General features: G+C 33.0%; 2 protein-coding genes across 7 annotated transcripts; both read left to right on the plus strand.

Annotated features, from left to right (window-relative positions):
- The first annotated feature begins 1,364 nt into the window (after positions 1-1,364).
- Positions 1,365-12,576, plus strand: LOC115965563. Of its 4 annotated transcripts, none has more exons than XM_031084812.1 (8): positions 1,365-1,509; positions 3,794-3,863; positions 4,086-4,245; positions 5,239-5,320; positions 5,937-6,153; positions 7,997-8,061; positions 10,397-10,663; positions 12,563-12,576. In XM_031084812.1, the coding sequence occupies exons 1-7, from the start codon at positions 1,414-1,416 to the stop codon at positions 10,649-10,651; spliced, it is 945 nt and encodes a 314-aa protein (XP_030940672.1). In that variant the 5' UTR covers positions 1,365-1,413; the 3' UTR covers positions 10,652-10,663; positions 12,563-12,576. The 4 variants fall into 4 exon arrangements, with proteins under 4 accessions (XP_030940672.1, XP_030940671.1, XP_030940673.1 ...); XM_031084811.1 differs by lacking the exon at positions 12,563-12,576 and adding an exon at positions 11,998-12,275; XM_031084813.1 differs by lacking the exon at positions 12,563-12,576 and adding an exon at positions 11,253-11,431.
- A 2,632-nt stretch (positions 12,577-15,208) lies between these two features.
- Positions 15,209-19,140, plus strand: LOC115966116 (disease resistance RPP13-like protein 4). 3 transcript variants are annotated; one of them, XM_031085457.1, is made up of 2 exons: positions 15,209-15,400; positions 16,771-19,140. In XM_031085457.1, the coding sequence occupies exon 2, from the start codon at positions 16,821-16,823 to the stop codon at positions 18,900-18,902; it is 2,082 nt and encodes a 693-aa protein (XP_030941317.1). In that variant the 5' UTR covers positions 15,209-15,400; positions 16,771-16,820; the 3' UTR covers positions 18,903-19,140. The 3 variants fall into 3 exon arrangements, with proteins under 3 accessions (XP_030941317.1, XP_030941316.1, XP_030941315.1); XM_031085456.1 differs by having other exon boundaries at positions 16,819-19,140; XM_031085455.1 differs by lacking the exon at positions 15,209-15,400 and adding an exon at positions 16,618-16,734 and having other exon boundaries at positions 16,765-19,140.
- The last annotated feature ends 229 nt before the right edge of the window (positions 19,141-19,369 follow it).

The raw sequence follows: 19,369 nt of genomic DNA on the forward strand, positions 1-19,369 counted from the left end.
TGAGTCTGGACCAAGCAATGGATAAATACTAGCAGATTAGATTGGACCTATAGTACGTAGTGGTGTGTTTGGATGGTAGGATTTAGGCACATGAATTTGGATTTGGATTTGGGTGATTAAAATCCAAATACATTGTTTGAATAGTTTACAAAGAGTCAAAGATTTGGATTTGACAATTCACCTTAAAATCCTTGAATTTGAAATAATTTTTAATCCCATAGAATTTTAGAAATCCATGTGACATATTTAAATATTTATGGATTTGAAATTAAGGCATTTCAAATCCAAATTCAAATTCAAGTATCCAAGCGCAACTTAAAGGAAGAAGTAGAAAAAGAAACCCTTGATAATAATGTCCTTATATTGTCCAACAAGAATGTCCATAGTCAAGAGATTTATTGCTCAATAGGCATCGATGTTTAGAATTCGAATCCACTTTTCTTATTGTAATTTATAACTATCAAATTATATTTTATACACAAGATAGAAGAATTTCCTTCTTAACTATAGGTATTCTCCTCAATCCTCAGTTATTGTTGCCTGGCCAGGATGGAACTAGCGTTAAGAGTTATGAAGTTTACCATTTTATTATTATGAAAAGGAGAATGAACTTTCTGAGCTTGCTAACTAGGATTGGCAACTAAAAATTCAGTCTTTGGGATGCCATAATTTTAGTCATGTATTTTTTTCCCCCCCAAAAAATCGATTTTTATTTAAATTTGATATAAATCCTAATGACACCAGATTTAGTAGATTATATGTACTTATTAAGATTAGTAGGTATGGCTTTGAAATTGTTTAGTTTTGAAATTCAGATGGACATTACAATTATTCCATAACTAAAAAAATTGAAGGAAAGTGCAATTACCCTACTTTTTATTAAGAAATGAATTATTTATATTATCAATAGTTTGATAGCTTATATTTAAATAATTCAATTTTCAAACCAACACATTTATAATTAAAATATATTTAGAATAAAGTTAAAAATATTATAAATTTTATTACATATATCTTCTAAACCGAACCTTTAAAAAAAGTCTTATAAACTGTTGCATTACTTATAAAAAAAATTAATATTTATTTATTATATTATATTATTAAAGTAGGATGAATAAAATACAGTACGTACTGTAAAGATGAATTTACAAATATTTTTTAAGTAAATTTTAAAATATTTTTATTTTTAAAAAAATTTAAAATTTTAAAAAATTTGTATAATTTCTTTAGTATTTTTAATATCTTATTCACTTTAAATTTAATTCCGACCAAAAACCGATTTGTATTTAAAATAAAAAAAAAAAAATTAGATTACTCAATGTAATATAATATAGAACAGTGAACATTTTTATCAATGGCTTGCCTCTTATTTAAGAGTAGATACAGAGACTGAGAAAAGAAGAAGAAGAAAGAATGATGGCAGCCAGATGCTCTGTTCCGTCCAAAGAGGTTCAGCTCTTTCAGACCTTCACCGGCCTTCAACACCTCGCCGAAACGCGTCGTTTCAAGGTAACCCAAACCAAACCCAATATTATTTGAAAACACAAATTACACAATTTTTGGCATTTTACAAAATTTACAATATACAAAGTTGTTAAGAAAAAAAAAAGCATTGACTGTGTATTGGGTGAAGCCAAGCTTAGTTTATAAAAGCTATTAGGACTATGATTAGATGTTCTAGGCATTATGAATTCCACTTTGCTTGATTATTGTTTTCAAACCAAGCAGTGTTGTCTAAAACTCTGTCCAATTTCTTGGAAATGAAAGCTTCACTCTTTTTTGAAATAATTTAGGCTTTCTCCTACTGATTTTTCCGATAGGGGCTCTTAACAACATTAAAATCCTCAATTAGAAGCCATGATCTGTCGCCTAGGAAGCACGGACACGGATATGGGTATAGGTATGACACAACGACATGGTATTTTTTGAAAAAATAGGACATGGTTATGGTGGGGCACGTTTATTAAATATATTTTTATTTATATTTTTTATATATTTTTAAGCATTTGTTTGTCATATAATGTTTAATATATATCGTTTTAAGAGAAATAATGGATAATAAAGTGAGTTCATGACTATTAAAGGATTTTTACTTGTTTAGAAATTAGAATACAAACTAGTACTAGGGATTAAGGGGGAGGGGAAGGGTTTGAGTAGTGAATAGGAGATTTCTAACCATTTCAAAAACCAAAAAAAAAAAAGAAAGAAAAAAGAATACAAACCTAGAATAAGAATATTTATTCATTTTCAAATGCACTATTACTGTTTGAGCATGAATGCTCTCTTTGTTTTGTGAAAGATGAAAGGGAATTCAATTCCTCTTGTTCCCATGTCCCGCAATTTTAATTTTTTGAAGGACATGGTTGGGACACACATGCAAAAGTTTCCCAGGCGTGCCCCATGTCCAACATAAGTATGGCACCCCAAATGAAGTGTCTGTGCTTCATAGTCTATCCCCAACCAGGTTTTGATATGCTCCATATCCTTCTAGATAGTTCTTCTTATCAAATCATGATTACTAGCCTAAACAAATGTGCCAAACCACCATTTGCAAGCCTAAACATAAACCTCTCAATGCAATAGTTTATCATTTTGATAGATGACCTTGACCTGTACCAAGTGAGTGCTCCAACACAACCAGATCCTATCCAAATCATCCAAGCCATAGCAGAAATGGAAAATTCAACCAGGAATAATAGCATTCTTTGAGGACTTTGAAAGGATAGTAGCTAACTTAAAACTTTTTTTCTTTAAAACACTATCGGATTGGATGTCTATCATAGGAAGTCATTCTATTTTTTTGGTTTATGATTTGATTGATGCTTGTAATTTGTGTATTTGATTTTTTTGGTCCCTTGCTGTATACTTCCGGTATACTTGGGTGGCTCCTTTTTTGGACTTTGAATAAAATTTTCATTACTTATCCCCCCCCCCCCCCCCCAAAAAAAAAAAAAATGATAGCTTTCTTTATTTTGAGGGTTTTAACTAGTTTTACCTTTGTTTCTAAAAGTCTAAAGACAAACTCCTACCAACAGTACATTTCACCTCCTTTTCTGCTTCACAGGGTCATTTAGAACCCTGATGTTCCATACCAGTGCACTCATTTCAACAATGGGTCTAGAGCAAGAGGTAGTTCTCTTACTGAAGCCCCTTTTAGTGCCGTCGTTAGTAACCACTTGCCTTCTGATGTGAACTAGAAAATAAATTTAGTGTAGTCAGTTTGAGATGGCCTATCTTCTAAAGGTTGAGAGAAAGATAGACCTTTTTTGGGTTTAATTCTCCTTGATTTTATTATTCATCTTACCTCTTAAATACAAGAGGAGTTACAAGTGGATGATAACAATTACATTTGAAAACAAGCTGATAATACCTATCACTATTCCTAAAGACGAGCACATAGATAACTTAGCCAAAATTCAAATAATTCAATTAACACAACTCAAATAACAATTTATCCAACACATGATCCTGGGTCATAAGAGCTTTCCCTACAATCACAACCAATCTTGCTACTTCTTAGAGCAACATCCACATAATCCTGCAAAGTTACAATTGATAATCCTTCCCTCCTTTCCTGGGGAACTGACTTCTTTTGAGAATTGTCAGAGTTACTATTCTTAGCTATTCCTCCTCCAACGATCATTCATGTTGGTACGTACACATAAACAAGCATATTTGTATGTGTGTATATTTAGGATTGTGTATTGTGATATATTCATATGTATGTGACTATGTGTTCATGTTAAATATACAAATATAAGATGCTTTTAGCATTTTGGTAATATGTGTGCAGGCATGGTTCTTAGATCAATTTGGAGTACTTCACGATGGCAAAAAACCTTATCCTGGTGCAATTTTAACTTGTATGTTTTCATCTCTCTCTCTTTATTTTTGTTTGATAGTTGGGGGTGGGGGGATTTGAACCTTAGATGTCTTTGTTGGAAAACCATGAGATGCTAATCAGTTGATCTATGAGGCTCTTGGCAATGTTTTCATCTCCTCTATTTGGATTTGGGTCTGCTGTTTGTAGTTGAGACCATAATTGTTTCTGATGTGATATAGTTTATGTTTGTTTTGTCTGATAGTAGAAAAGTTAGCAATGACTGGAAGCAAGATGGTGATTATAAGTAACTCCTCAAGACGTGCATCAACCACTATGGAAAAGATGAAGAGCCTTGGTTTTGATCCCTCTCTCTTTGTAGGAGCCATTACCAGTGGAGAATTAACACATCAATACTTGCAAAGGTTAACCACCATATCTTCTATGACTAGTGACCCTAATCACTGATGCTTTCGAGTTTCATTCCATTTTCTTTGCTGTTTTCATGATGAACTGGTCAGTCCAATCAACTCTTTGCTGTTGCTCAAGTAATATTGATAAACTCCATTTAACTTGTATCCTTTTTTGAGCTCAACAATATGTTATACTTAGTTCCTATTAAGATTGTGATGTTTGGTATCAGGACACATGGCAAAGAAGGGGATAATATGCATCTGTAACATTTGTAGAAACTTATTTATGTTATGATTTGGCTTGATTTTTGTTTCATCCATAGTTTATAAATATTTGCAAACATTCATGTAATTATGTTTTCCAAATATATTGTACAGGTTTTGTTATTTCTTCATTTTTCCATTAGCATTTATATTAACTAGAGGCTTCAGGCATGAATAGTTTATATGTGGTTATAATGCTTTCTTTAATAAGGTTAAACATGATACCTATATTAAATTGTGTCTATTTCAGAGCTGTCAAAGGTGAGCCAGGTGCTTGCATAGACACTTAAGTGATGCAAGGAGTCATTAGAGCCTTACAACATTTTTAAAATCTATGCAGCTTTGTTGGACAAATAACATTCTTTGTAAATGAATGAGTTTCCCTCAGCTATTTGTTGTTGATGACTGGAGATAAATAATTGATCTGGTGAATATAAGATTTCTTAGTCTACATGGGACAGAATTGAATTGAATTTGTTTGTATTAGATCATGTGCAACTCTAATTTGAGTAACTGCAGTATGTCTATTTTTCTCGGCCTTAATCCTTTTTTTTCTTGCAATATCTTCAACTTAAATCAAAACGCTTCTTGTTCGTGCATTTGATGGTCTTCTATGTACATGATTGTATCTTCTTGGTCTACTTGTTTACTTATCCACATTATGTTGTATTATGCCTTTTTGTAAGTAATGTATACTTGCGTTATTATGGCTTATTGTTTCATGGAATTTTCTTTAAATAGGAGAGATGATTCTTGGTTTGCTTCTCTTGGAAGATGTTGCATCCATATGACATGGAGTGACCGGGGTGCTATATCTCTTGAGGTATGCTCTATGCGCAGTTGTTTATATCCATATGTTTTTTTGTTCCTTTGCTTTTATTGGAACCCTTCTTCTCTTTCCATCCTTTTGATTTATGTTATTAACATGACCAACACACCATCAAAACTCACTATTCTTAAATCACTGGTTTTGTTGAGTGAACTCTTTGCAGAGAGGCAGTTTGTTGAGAACGATCTATGATTTATAAGGTTATAAATCTTTTACTACTTACATAAAAGAAATCTATGGTCTCTTGGAACTGGGTATTACTAGATTCCTGTTTAAAAGTCTGAATAAAGCAGGCTGATTACTCAAGATGATCTCTTTTCTCTCATTCTCAGGCAGTGTCCAACTAAACTTAGGCATTAAGTAGAAGGTTATGGACTTGGTAAAACTCATCATAAAATCTTATTGTCACCTATTCTCTTCTTACTTTTGTCATTTCACTGAGCCAAGTTTTTTTATGGGGTTCATTTGGGTGATAAACCAAACCTGGGAAAGAGATTTGCATGAAGAATCACTGTGCTTAGCAATCATACCAATTATTCATGAGGATTTCTCTTGAAGTTTGCTGAGGAACATTTGATAAAATGATCTGGCATCCAAACTCTTGTTGTAGGGCCTAGACTTACAAGTTGTAGAGGATGTTGGAGAAGCTGAATTTGTTTTGGTGCATGGCACTGAAGCCATGGGGACTCCTTCTGGTACTGCAATTCCCACGAAACTTGAGGACCTTGAGAAAACATTGGAGCATTGTGCTGCTAAAAGAATTCCAATGGTGGTGGCTAATCCCGATTTTGTGACTGTTGAGGCGAGAGCTTTGCGTGTAATGCCTGGTAAAAATGTTTAATTTAGTCTTTTGACTCTTTTGGGTACAGTATCTACAATGTAATAATTAAATACATTACAGCCACAATAACAACAGCCAAAACTTAGTCCCAAATTTTATAGGGTTGATTATGGACCCTGGACAGTTTAGTTAGGGTTGGCCACATGTATTATAGCTACAATCTTTTGTAATTAGTCGAGTAGGGCTGGAGTAGGTCTTAGATTTAAATCTTGCAAATAGAAAAGGGGAAAGTTCTACATCTTAGGTCCAACTGATGGTCTCTTATTTTATTGCGGTGCATGCCTCATTTAGAGTTGCATACTAATTCTTTTGGGGGGAGTGAACTTTGGAAAGAATACAACAGAAGTGTTGAGTTGAAGCATTAATAAAAGCAAGTGTAGCCCACATTATACTCCAAGCGTACTAACCATTACCTTTTCATTGAAGCCTTTTGAATTACATTGCTTAATGCCTTAAAATAATTGATTTAGTTTCTTTTACGGAGTCATAATCAAGATAATTTTTATTGAAGCTTTCTTGTGTAAATTGTCCACAAGGATCATTCTTCAGTTTCTTGAACGCCCTTATTGCTCATTTATATAACTGTTCTCACCTCTAATGCATTGGCCGATTTCATCAAAATGACAAACCAATTCCTTTCAATTTACTCATTACCCACTTAAATTCTTCTTCCCAGATTTGAGCTTGCCTGTTGATCAAGCATTTCACAAGTACTGCTAGCCACAATCTCCAACAAAAGGAGCAATCAAGATATAGATTCTCTCTACATTCAGTATTTATTTCTGCAAAAACAAGCATAACATATCTCCAGAGTAACCCCATTAGGCTAATCTGTCCCTTGTTAGTAACCTGTTCTTAACGGTGAAGCAGCTTTTAAAAGCAAACTTTGGAATAGCTTTTGGAAATCAAACAATGTTCCACTGGTCAACGAGAAGTAGCTTTTGCCTAATAGTTTCCCAGGTTTCTGCAGTTGTGTTCCTATCTTATATGCAGCCTAGAAACACAATCTTCATTAATGAACTGACTGTGTGTAGCTGACTTTTTTTTTCCCAACTAGCTCAACTGATCTAACTTGTGGCTGTACCCAGGTTTTTTTTTTTTTTGATTGGTAAGTTATGCATGCAACCAAACCCAGTTTTTCATTTTATATGACACCAGCTACATTTGCATTCAAGCCTTTTCCAGCATCATATCATATGTGACCCTATGACTATATATTAGGCACAAAGGCCCAGATGCGAGTTAACCAGCCAGTGGAAAATGGTCTTACCTTTACCTATGCTTCAATAAAGGTCTGATGATAGGCATCAGGCCATACTTTTCCTCCATCACACTTTCTGTTGGAACCATGGCCCCCCAAAACTCTTTGAAGCATTTTGTTTGTAAATGGAGTTTCTTTGAAGCATTCACAGCCTGCTTTGGTCTGCACTAGCTGATTTGGACTTTTATAAAATCTATGTTCAGTGAACTTTAATGTCTCTCGACAACTTATAGTGCTTATTGCTCTTAGTGCTTCTTAGAGTTCCATATTTAGTCCAGCAGTTTAGCTCTTTGTGAAATTTATTTAGTTGCATCAGAATCAAGTCTTTTGTAAATTTTTTGAATTACTATTAAAGGTTGACTTGGGTCACACCTATCAAAAAAAAAAAAAAAAAAAGGTTGATTTAGGTCACGCGGTCTATTACTACTAAATTCTGGTCAGTTGAACCAAATATTGAATTTCTATGATATTTTTGTCTTCCTTTTTGGTAAATCAATTTTTTGTAATTTATTTGTCTTATAGCTTTCGGATCTATTGGGTTTACCGTTTGGTGATTTAATATTAATAGGTACACTGGCGGCCAAATATGAAAAGCTTGGTGGTGAAGTGAAATGGATGGGGAAGCCTGATAAGGTGATCTTATCACATATTCTCTTTGTCATCATCATTTACCAATAAAACGAAAGCATCATGTACTTTATCACGTTGTGTGCTCATGTGCACCCAGACAGTGACACCCTTGTTCTAGGTAGCATGCAAGTATAAACAGGTGCTGTTGATAACTGAGCTTGCAATGTGTAGTTCCTTGTCTCATCCTTTGCTTATGATATAATCTATACAATATAAATAAAATGAAGTTTTTGACTTATTGGTTGACTCTTTCTTGTGTTGCCAAATAAGCTTTTAATTTATCTTGTTTAATTTCAAGTTTTGTTACATGTTCGTTAAAACCAATTAGAACTCTTTTATTTGAATAAAACAACTAAAGACTAAACAAATTTTGATTAAATTGTGTTAGGTCTTTTCGAAACTTTTTAAAAATTAGTAAAGTTGCATATTTTCTACAAATTTTCTTGATTTGGATTTTTATTTATTGATATATCTCTAAATATGTATTTTTAATATATTGTGTATGTGTATATGTTAATTTGATTTTTTTTCCATGTCTAAATTAGATGAGCTCACTACGATTCAAGAGGTCCCTTGGTTTATGTTTTTTTTTGCAGACGATATAGTTTTAGTGAATGAAATTAGTAGTGGAGTTAATGCCAAGTTAGAAATTTGGAGAGACACTCTAGAATCTAAAGGCTTTCAATTAGTAGGAATAAAACAAAGTACATGGAATGTAAGTGTAGTAAAAGTAATGGATGGTAAAACTTGATGGCCCAGAGATACTAAAGAGTGAGAGCTTTTGATATTTTGGATAAGTAATTCATAGAGGTGGAGAGATTGAAGAGGATGTGAATCATAAGATAAGAGCTTAAAGGGAAAATTTTATAAGATTGCTATATAACTAGATATGCTCTATGGTACTAAATGATGGGTTGTTAAGAAACAACATATTCATAAAATGAGTGTAGCTGAAATGAGAATGATAAGATGGATAAATGAATGTACACAAGATTTGAAATGAGAAAATCTGCTTAAAGATAGAGGTAGCTCCTATTGATGAAAAGATGAGAGGGTCGCTTGAGATAGTTTGGTCATGTTCAAATGAGAGCAATTAATGCACTAGTAAAAAAGAGTGAGTAATCCAAGTTGAGGGAATTGAAAAAGGTAGAGGATGACCCAAAATAACATTAGTAAAAGTAATTAAAAAGGACTTATCAATTAAGGAAGTAACAGAAAATATGACTTTAGATAGAATATGGAGAAAAAGAATACATGTACCTGACCCTAACTAATCTCCTCAACAACTAATCCCAAAAATTTGGGATTAAGGCTTGTTGTTGTTGTTAGTTAAAACAATTAAAAGTCACTATATAATTATAATAAAACAACCTAACACTAAACAAATTCTAATTAAATTACATTTACTCTTATCTAAACAAATTTTAATTTAATTACATTGCATATTTTCACAAATTCTCTGATTTGGCATCTTATTGATTGATATATATATATATATATATATAGATTTATATACATATGATTCATAATTATTTTCAATAAAATTTTCTGTGCATGCATGGTTTAGCAACTAGTTTAATGTGTTAGCATTACATACTCTTTAAATAATTAAGCAAGAAATTTTCAAAATTTCAAGTTAGATCATATTGTTCATAGATATTTTTTTTTTACCAAATTTATAATTATTTTGACATATATAAGTTGATTTATGAATTACAACTATTATTACAAACAATCAGCTATGTGTCTCATAATATAAAAAGTCAATGGAACAGTTTTTACTTTCTACTATCCGCCTATATCTGAAGAAATTTTCACACACTTTGCCAAATCATCTTTTGAAACTTCTCATCAAAACATTGGTTGAAAATCATATCCATATAAGCATTCTTACACAGCGCATATCAAATAATTCTTCGAAACTTGTTATGGCCCTAAACTCATCACTATGGTACGGTGTCAGCCACATGGTGAGCACTATGGTGCACCCAGGATCATGAAGTATTCTCTTATCAATAAGCTATTCTTATATATACATACATACATACACATATATATATATATATATATATATATGAATCTTGTTCTGCTATTTCTATTTCTTCTAATAATCCTACATGCTTTATCAATTATTTGGTTGTGATATGTATAGATGTTTGATCTTCAAGCTGAGAAATTGTCACTCTGAAAGATGGGACATGATCTCTCTGTCTTTCTCTTGACTATAGTGTTTGTGATACAACCCTTGTTCGCTTCATTGTATTTATTTCAACTAGATATACATCCTTCCTGTATGCTTCCCAGAGTCTAGTTTTATACCATTTGACAACTGTTTCAGATAATCTACGAAGCAGCTATGGCCATGGCTGATGTGGATGTTTCTGATTCTATTGCTGTGGGTGACTCTCTCCATCATGACATCAAGGGTGCAAATGCTGCTGGAATCCAGTCAGCTTTTATCACTGGTGGGATCCATGCAAACGAACTTGGACTTGTTGGTTTTGGAGAAGCTGCTGACTTATCTTCTGTGCAAGCTCTTGCATCCAAATATGATGCATATCCTTCATATGTGTTACCTGCATTTACATGGTAGAAGCTGATCTTGGTAAGCACTCTAAGTTCATATAGCATTATAGCTTACAGGCAAATTATTTTTTTTTTGTCAATAATCTCATAACCTTTATTTGCTTAAACCCCTCAACTTGTTTGATGATATGGTTACATGTCTTTTTTTGATAAAATAGGGCTACATATGTCAGTTGTACTCATTAGTTCAAGTGGTTAACTTGAAATTATTTAATTGATAATTTTTGGATAAATTACATATTTGGTCCTTATCCTTTACATTATATTTCAATTTAGTCCTTAACTTTTCAATTGTGCCAATTTGGTCCATAACTTTTCAATGCCGTGTCAATTTAGTCCCTGCCGTTATCTCTTGGATGGAAAAGTTTGATGTGTCAAACGGTCTAAATATAGAAAAAAAAAAAAAAAATTGCCACATCGACTGCAACTTGGACTAACATATTATTTTTTTTTAGAGAACACAGTAAGTTTTTTTTAGAAAACCCAAATCAAATCTTTTTAGTTTGATTCAGAATTTTGCTTATTTCATTAAACAGGGACAGTCACAAACCCATATAAAACACTCTCTCTAAAATCCAAAATTCCTTCTCCTTCCTTTCATTAAACAGGGATGGTCACACACCCATGGACATGGACACACTGGGCTTTTTCCCTTGTCTGTGATTTCTTCATATGCTGTGGTCAGACTAATGAATAAAGCAGTTGATCTGTTTTATTTATCATGTTTGTTTCCTTAAAATTTATTCCATGAATATCATTGGAGAAATTCTCCTTGATGATTTGACTACAGTTCATGTAATGTAATGAGCATTGATGCTATGGAAGAAATAGCTACAGTTTCGGAGAAATGGTCTTTAATTCTCTATTCTTATAAATTTCTGTTTGATTTGATAAAGTTTATTCGATGGCAGCATTAATCTACAATTATGCAGAATCATTTTATTTAAAAGTAAAAGTTGCATCTTTACCCTTGAAATTGGGCTTTCACTTATTTTGGGGGAACATTCTTTGCAATCTTCCTTAACAAAATATTAATCTAAGACATGAAAAATGATTTTCATAGGATGTGACCATAAGTTTAACAATGCTTTTCATATGGCTCTAAAGGTTATGAACTAGACACACACTGATATATACACGCACTCAAACACCCAATATATATGTACGCGGGTGATTAAGATCCCAAGACTTTTATTTTCCCCTATCCTAGCTGATTGATTTGGTTTAAGTGGCCATCTTCAGGTTGTTGGCCTTCAGTTCTAGAACTCATGAATGCTAATCTCCAGATTTGTTTTTTCTATATGATTTATTGTTTAAGGAAGATAAGATAAAGAACTCGTCTTTAAATTGCAGGGCAGACGGTTATTGGAGAACTAGTAGTTTCTAGGTTACCCCTTGATGAATCTGTGGTTTGGGATCCTCTCTTCGTCACTGCGGCAAGGTAATTTTGCAGGTTCCTACTTCATCATTAGAGAAGATGGTGCAATCATAAAAGCTGGGGCCTTAAAGACACGTGAAGAAATTGTGACTGTGACTTAGGGATTTTTGTTATTTTTTGAGGAAAGGGATTTTTTTGTTGTTGTTGATAGACATGAGTTAGGATTCAATTATCTGTTGTTGTTGTCGTTGTTTTTTTTTTTTTTTTTTTTTTTTTAAATTATGCTGACATTTTATAAAATAAAATAAAATAAAAATTGTTGACATGTTAGTCCAAGTGGCAGATGATGTGGTAATTTTTTTTTATACCGTTTGACGCGTCAGACTTTTCCATCCTATAGATAACGGTAAGGACTAAATTAACACGACATTGAAAGGTTAAGGACCAACTTGACACAATTGAAAGATTAGAGACTAAATTAAAATCTACTATAAAAGATAGGGATCAAATACGTATTTTACTCATAATTTTTTAATGCAGAAGTTGAAGATGTGGAAGAAGCAACAAAAGTATACCTGTTATTGATAGCAAATGCTATTAATACATTCAAGTTCTACTATAGAACATTGTGATGTTTGGAGTGGGATGGGCGATGCTGAGAACATTGTATCATACTGATATGCTTCAATGTTGAAGAAGAAAACTAAACTCATATTGGAATAAGGGGTGGAATGTGGCTCCTTCGTGCATTATGTGGAATATTTGGAGGAAAAGAACGCTTGAGAGGCAAGAACTTTCTCGGATGAGAGAATAAATTCTGGTTTTGTCAGTATTTTATTTTGTGGGGAAATTATTATGTACTCTCGGAGTACCATAAATGCATACTCCCTCCTCTCATATGAATGGTGGGTCCCACTAATTAAATTCCTGGTGGGACCCATCATTTATGTGAGAGGGGAGAGTATACATTTATGGTACTCCGAAAGTACCTAATAATTTTCCTATTTTGTGGACTCTCTAGTTTGTAAATTTTTATATTCTTTGTATTGATTTTTTCCCCCTCATAATGGCAAGAGAGTGCGTACCTGTATGCTTAAACTGTGATCCAAAATTGTAGTACAATTATTTTTAATTAATTGCAATTACTATTATTAGAAAAAAAATTGAGAAAATAATAGTATTTTTATCAAATGCTGGGGTTAATGAATTATCAAGGGAGCTTCTGAAGGAACTTGGACATGTTACTAATTTAACAACATTGTAATTTGTAAGTTTCCTCTATTCTTAATTTTGTAACCTTTTTTTGTTTATTCAATTTATCTGTCATACTAAACCATCGAAAATATAGAAAACGTTTTTCCAAAAAGAAAAAAACAAACATTTTTTCACCGAATGGAATATAAATTGAATGAATTCCAAAAAATATTTTACAGCGAAACAAACAGATAGTAGTCTTGAAATGAGAGAGAAATGAAAGTGGATATGCAACCATTTACTATAAATTTTTTTTTTTTCAGAGAGACTTCCAATCTATAGTGTGCGCTTCTGATGATAGTTTTTTATTATCAAACAAAGACATCAAATGGTTTTTAGTGTAGGTAAGGATTGAATTTCAGATCTCTTATTCAATCATCAGAGACTATCAATTCAGCTAACTGGAACTCACCCATTTACCTTCATTTTGAATTCTAAGTCATGACAGCTCAAGGGTCCAGCCATAGAGTAATTATTAGTACCTGATAATTTATTGAGCCATATCTTAATGGGAAAGCCGAAACTAGGAAAGGGATGGACGAGACTGAAGGATCAGTAAATTGATGGATGCGACAAAATGTTTTTTAAAAATGAATCATCTTCTTAAAAACGTTTATTTATTTATTTTTCCTGGTTGGAAAATTAAATTGCATTGTTTGTGACCTTGATATTATGCTAGAAAACATGTGGTATGAAGTTTATTTGCGGTGATTTGATGAGTAAATGGTATTAACATTTTTTGCTCATTAAAAGCGGAAAATGGTTTCTGTTGTATTGTGCTTGTCTTTCGTTGGCTACCGAATTCGTTGTTTTCTGTTTATTTGCATTTTCTATCCAACTAAACACTAGAAAATAAACGTTTTCTAGAAAATATTTTTTGCTAAAACAAAAGAGAGATACTACGTCTACAACATTTCTACAACATTTTTATAACAAATCATAGGTGGTTAGTTGTTATTGGTTCAAATTTCAAATTAACGCTAAGATTACTTTTTTGTCCTAACAATAACAACTAGTAACAACTTGCCACTTAGGATTTGTTGTAAACTTGTTGTAAAAATGTTGTAGACATATCATTTCTCAAAACAAAATAGTATAATTGTATTAAGAGATAAGTTTTTTTTTTTTTTTTTTTAGAGGTCAACAGATAAGTTTTAAACGTTAGTAAAAACATAAAAAACAAAAAGAACGAAAAAAAAAAACTGTCTACATGGCACAATAGGAGAAAGTAAAATCAAAAGTTAAGCATTTTATTTTTATACATAATATATATATATATATATATTTATACATAAGTTAAGCTACATGACCCTTTATAGCTTAGAGCATCCGCATTAGTTCATACAAATTTTGTTGTCTATTTTAGTATAAGAATTTATTTTCCTATTTTATAGACTCGTTTAAAAAAAAAAAAAATTCACATCAGATTATCTATTTTACATTATATTTCATTAAAATGTAATTTTTTCTTAATTTTTATAATTTTTTTTATTATTTACATACAATAGTTATCATTCACCCTCTTTTTTCATCATTATGATATCTAAAGAAAGAATAAAAAAGCTAAATACAAAATTAATAGAACCTGTATAAATTTACACAGTTATTATAACGACTATATATTTCAAAGAGGGAAAAGGGTTTTAAAGTGAATTATTATTTGATCGGCTAAAATGTGTTCTTCTTCTATTATGAATAGGGATCAGGGATACCGGTTCTCTAACAAATGTATAATAATAAACTATTCAATTCTGCTTCTTTTATTGTTATGAGTATAACTATTGAATTAAGATCCGTTTAATAATATTGTTTTAGCAACATTATTTAAATATTGTGAAAATATGTGTGGGTGAAAAAATACCCGTAATGTTTTGTTTAGTGCAGTGCTCTGCTCTGTCCAAGTGTCCATTGACTTGTTTATCAAAAAAAAAAAAGTGTCCATTGACTTGAATTGACCTAGAGTGAAGTGGTAGAGCTGGTTGGTAGAAATGGATCAGAAAAGTTTAGTCGCTGTTGTGATAACGTGGTGATTGTGTGGTAAAGTGGGAGGTGACAAATAAGCGTATATATTCCAATCCACGCCGTTGGAGAGATATTCAGAGCAGAGACCTTCCTCACTCCTCGGTAATTTTTATTTATCTTTTTGATAACAAATTGTGTTTGAAAACAATGAAAAGTGAGAACCAAGGTAGTACGGAAATTCTTATTTTCACGCTATGTTTTTTTTTTTTTTTTTTAATTTATGAAATTACATGATAGAGTCGAAATCGTACGTTGCTTATCTAGAAGTCCTTTGTTTGTTTGTTTTGTTTTTTTTTTCCTAAATTCGTGGGGTTTTATTTTCATAGACCAAGACTGTGATTTTTTTGCGGGTATATGTTTCTAAGTTGATGGATTGAGATTTCATTTGCTTTCAATCGAAGTTAATGTGTTGTTGAAATAAAAGAAACAAGGGTTGCGTTTCGCATTGTCGAAAAAGGACAGTTTTTTTTTTTTTTTTTTTTAATTTTTAATTTTGCTTATTTTTGTTAGGTCTCATTGCATTTTTTGGTATTATTTATCAGTCTCACTCTACTATTCCAGTTAACTTTTAGTTTTATTTACAATTTTTCAGCAAAAAGTTTTTAGTTTCAGATAACTAAGTTGTTTCCAAAGGGACTCCTATTGTAGAGAGTAGCTTAAGAGAGAATACAAGAGAATTACGTGGTTTGGCCTGCTGGACTACAAGGCTAGCATTTTGTTTAATTACCATGACTCTATTAGGGTATAGGAGCTATAGTGCCTCTTGACCTGAGACTCCAACTCCACTTAATATTCTTTTATTGTACTCGAATTTTGACAAATTTATCATTAAATTACATTTTCTTTTTATATCTTTCATGCTTGCAAAATTTTCAGAAGATTAAAAATCAATAACTATGTAATCAATCAAATGTTTAAATTTTAAGTTTTTGTAATTTAAAATTATGCATAAAAAAATAAGCTTATGAATCAAATAGTAAATAACATAATTCGATTGTCATGGAATTTGACATGTGTGTTAAAAACATGAAAAACATGCAATCCAAATGTTAGATTTTTAAAATATATAGTCATTTTAAGTTTTTTAGTGGGAGCTGTAGTTTTAGGCTATAACCAAGTTTGTAGCTAAACTTTGTCCATAAACTAATATATTCAACATGTGTTTGATCCGTGCTACTGCAATTGTGTATATCTATATGATGCTTATATTGACTCCTATGTGTGTTAAAAACATGAAAAACATGCAATCCAAAGGTTAGATTTTTAAAATATATAGTCATTTTAAGTTTTTTAGTGGGAGCTGTAGTTTTAAACTATAACCAAGTTTGTAGCTAAACTTTGTCCATAAACTAATATATTCAACATGTGTTTGATCCGTGCTACTGCAATTGTGTATATCTATATGATGCTTATATTGACTCCTATGATTTTATTGTTTGTTTGTTGAATGTGCCAATATATTGTGTGTCTAGGCTCTCCTCTCACTTTTTACATCTTTCCATTTCACTTTGTTCACTTAGCCATGTCTTCATATGGGGAACTCTTTTCTAAAATCAATCCTGACGAAACCTCAGCCATTGAGAACATTACCGATGCCTATGTCACCTTGCTTAGTCATGTGTCTAAAGTCAAGCACTCTATCCCCAAGTGTAGCGGCAATAACAATGGAGCTAGCAGCAGTAGTGACATCAGCAATTTCAACAACAGAAACAGTCATGCCCCGAACAATGACTATGCTTTTACGTGCAATGAACCTGAAAAGTTACAAGATCTCAATCAAATCAGAGACGATTTCCGCCATCTCCAACAACTTGTTAAAAAACCAATCAAGAACTTTGAACACGACGTCAATGACATCATCAATAAACTTGAGCAAACTACTAGTGGTTCCTTCACAACCAAACAAGTTCGAGCCATGCTTAGCGCACTGGAGAATCATGTCATGAAGTTGAGGTTCCACATTCCATCATTGCCAAGCGACATGGCTTCTACAAGTTCTGATGTTCGTCGATATACATGGAAGAAACAGTCCAATAGTGTGGCTGATGAAAAATTGCCTATCTTACACATGAATCATAAGTTTCTACGTAGCTCAGTTTTCACTGAATTGCAGGAAGCTTTTGAGGAGCTTAATACTAAGTTGAAGCACTGCTTGTTGTGCTTTGCTGTGGTTCCGGAGAATGAGGTTGTAAAGAGGAGGCTTTTGATAGATTGGTGGGTCGGAGAGCGTTTAGTGGATTCTCCTGCTACTGAAGAAGTTGCTGATGAGATTCTTATGGAACTTATGGCGAAGGGCTTTATTGAGCCTGTTAAGCAAAGGCCCAAACTGGTTGCAGACAGGTTTAAGATGCAGCCTCGAGTGCGCTGTGTGGTTATTATGCTTGCCCAGGATGCTGGGTTATTTGATTATGATTTTAATGGGAATCCAACCGCAAATTCTTCTCTATGTAGCAGTTTATTTTTATTGAAGGCTGAAGATGGATCTTCGGAGCAGATATTATCAAGTAGTCGTAACTTTGATCCAGAAAATCTGCAAACCCTATTCAATTTTAATGAGCCTTTTCCTGATTGGAGACTTGAGTCATTACTAAAGGAGAATAATTACAACATTGTGGACTGGTTTTCAAAGATGAAAAATGTCAATGTTCTTTATTTGGGAAGGTGGCAAAGCTCAGGCGAGCATCACATTGAAGTAGAAAGCATTGACTTCTTAAAAGGGTTGATGAATATGAAATATTTGAGGCTTTTAAGCCTACAAGGAATATCTAGAATTAATGAGCTTCCCAAATCTGTGTGCAAGCTAACAAATTTGAGGATCTTAGATCTCAAAGCTTGTCACAATCTGGAGGAACTTCCAGATGGGATAGACTTGCTCAAGCAGCTGACACGCTTGGATATTTCAGAATGTTACTTACTAGATGGCATACCCAAGGGGCTAGCGCATCTCTCAAAACTTGAAGTCCTTAAGGGGTTTCTAATTGGTAATTTGAAAAGTGGAGGAAGATCATGTACTCTTGAAGATTTGATAGGATTGGAGAGGCTGAGCAATTTGAGCATCAATACAAGCAGCAGGGATTTCCCCACAGAAGAAGAGCTACGCACTCTAAGCAAGTTGGAGGCGCTTCGGAAGCTAGGAATAGCATGGGGTATGAAGCAAGAAAATGCTGTGCCAAAATCAGTGGGCACTGTGAACTCAGATAATAGAGGGCAAGACAGTGGAGCAGCAAGACCAACTAGAGGACTAAACAGCATCCTCAGTCTACAGAAAACGAGAGATCCTGTGACACTGGAGCTTCCAACAAAACTGGAGAGACTTAAACTTCAGTGCTTGCCTCACAGAGCATCACCAAATTGGCTGATACCCGAAAAGCTTAAGAGCCTAAAAAAACTTTACATCAGAGGAGGAGAACTCGAAAATTTAGTTCAGATGGGAAATGCAGAGTGGACGGTTGAGATTTTACATTTGAAGTACTTAGATGAATTTAATATGGACTGGGAAGCACTGCGTAAATCATTCCCAAAATTGATTTTCTTGGAGAAATTCAAATGCCGTTGTCTTGCTTATGGCCAATGCGATGCAGATGGAGTGTGGCGGAAGCCTTGAGCAATGTCAGCAATAAATTACGAATTCAACTGTTTTTTTTTTTCCTCCCTCTTTAAAATATTGACAATATCAAATGTTGTTTGTGTCTGGTTAGTTCTCTTTCAATTTTTTCCTACGCAATAATGTCTTATGGTCTAATGGATTTTATTGAACTGTTGTTATTATTGCATAGCCTTCTTTACTCCAAGAATAAGCTATTCAGTTTGGTTGTATAAGGACTTTGAACCGTGTGACAATTAGGCCTGAGCATGGATCTGGGCTGGGTTTTCAAAAAGCCTGGCACTCAACCTAATCTTGTCAGGTGTGAAGAAAAGTTGCCAACTACTGTCCCAGATGTTGGGTGAGGAGCAACACTAATTTCTACTCATTTTCATTTTGATTTTTGAGTGAGTTATAAGAGCAATTACATCAGTCGGTGCAAAAGATTCCGTTTATTTTACACAAAAAACCTACTTTTTCTATTTTAC

The sequence above is a fragment of the Quercus lobata genome, chromosome 10 (assembly GCF_001633185.2).
Source record: "Quercus lobata isolate SW786 chromosome 10, ValleyOak3.0 Primary Assembly, whole genome shotgun sequence".
In the NCBI taxonomy this organism is placed as follows: Eukaryota; Viridiplantae; Streptophyta; class Magnoliopsida; order Fagales; family Fagaceae; genus Quercus; species Quercus lobata.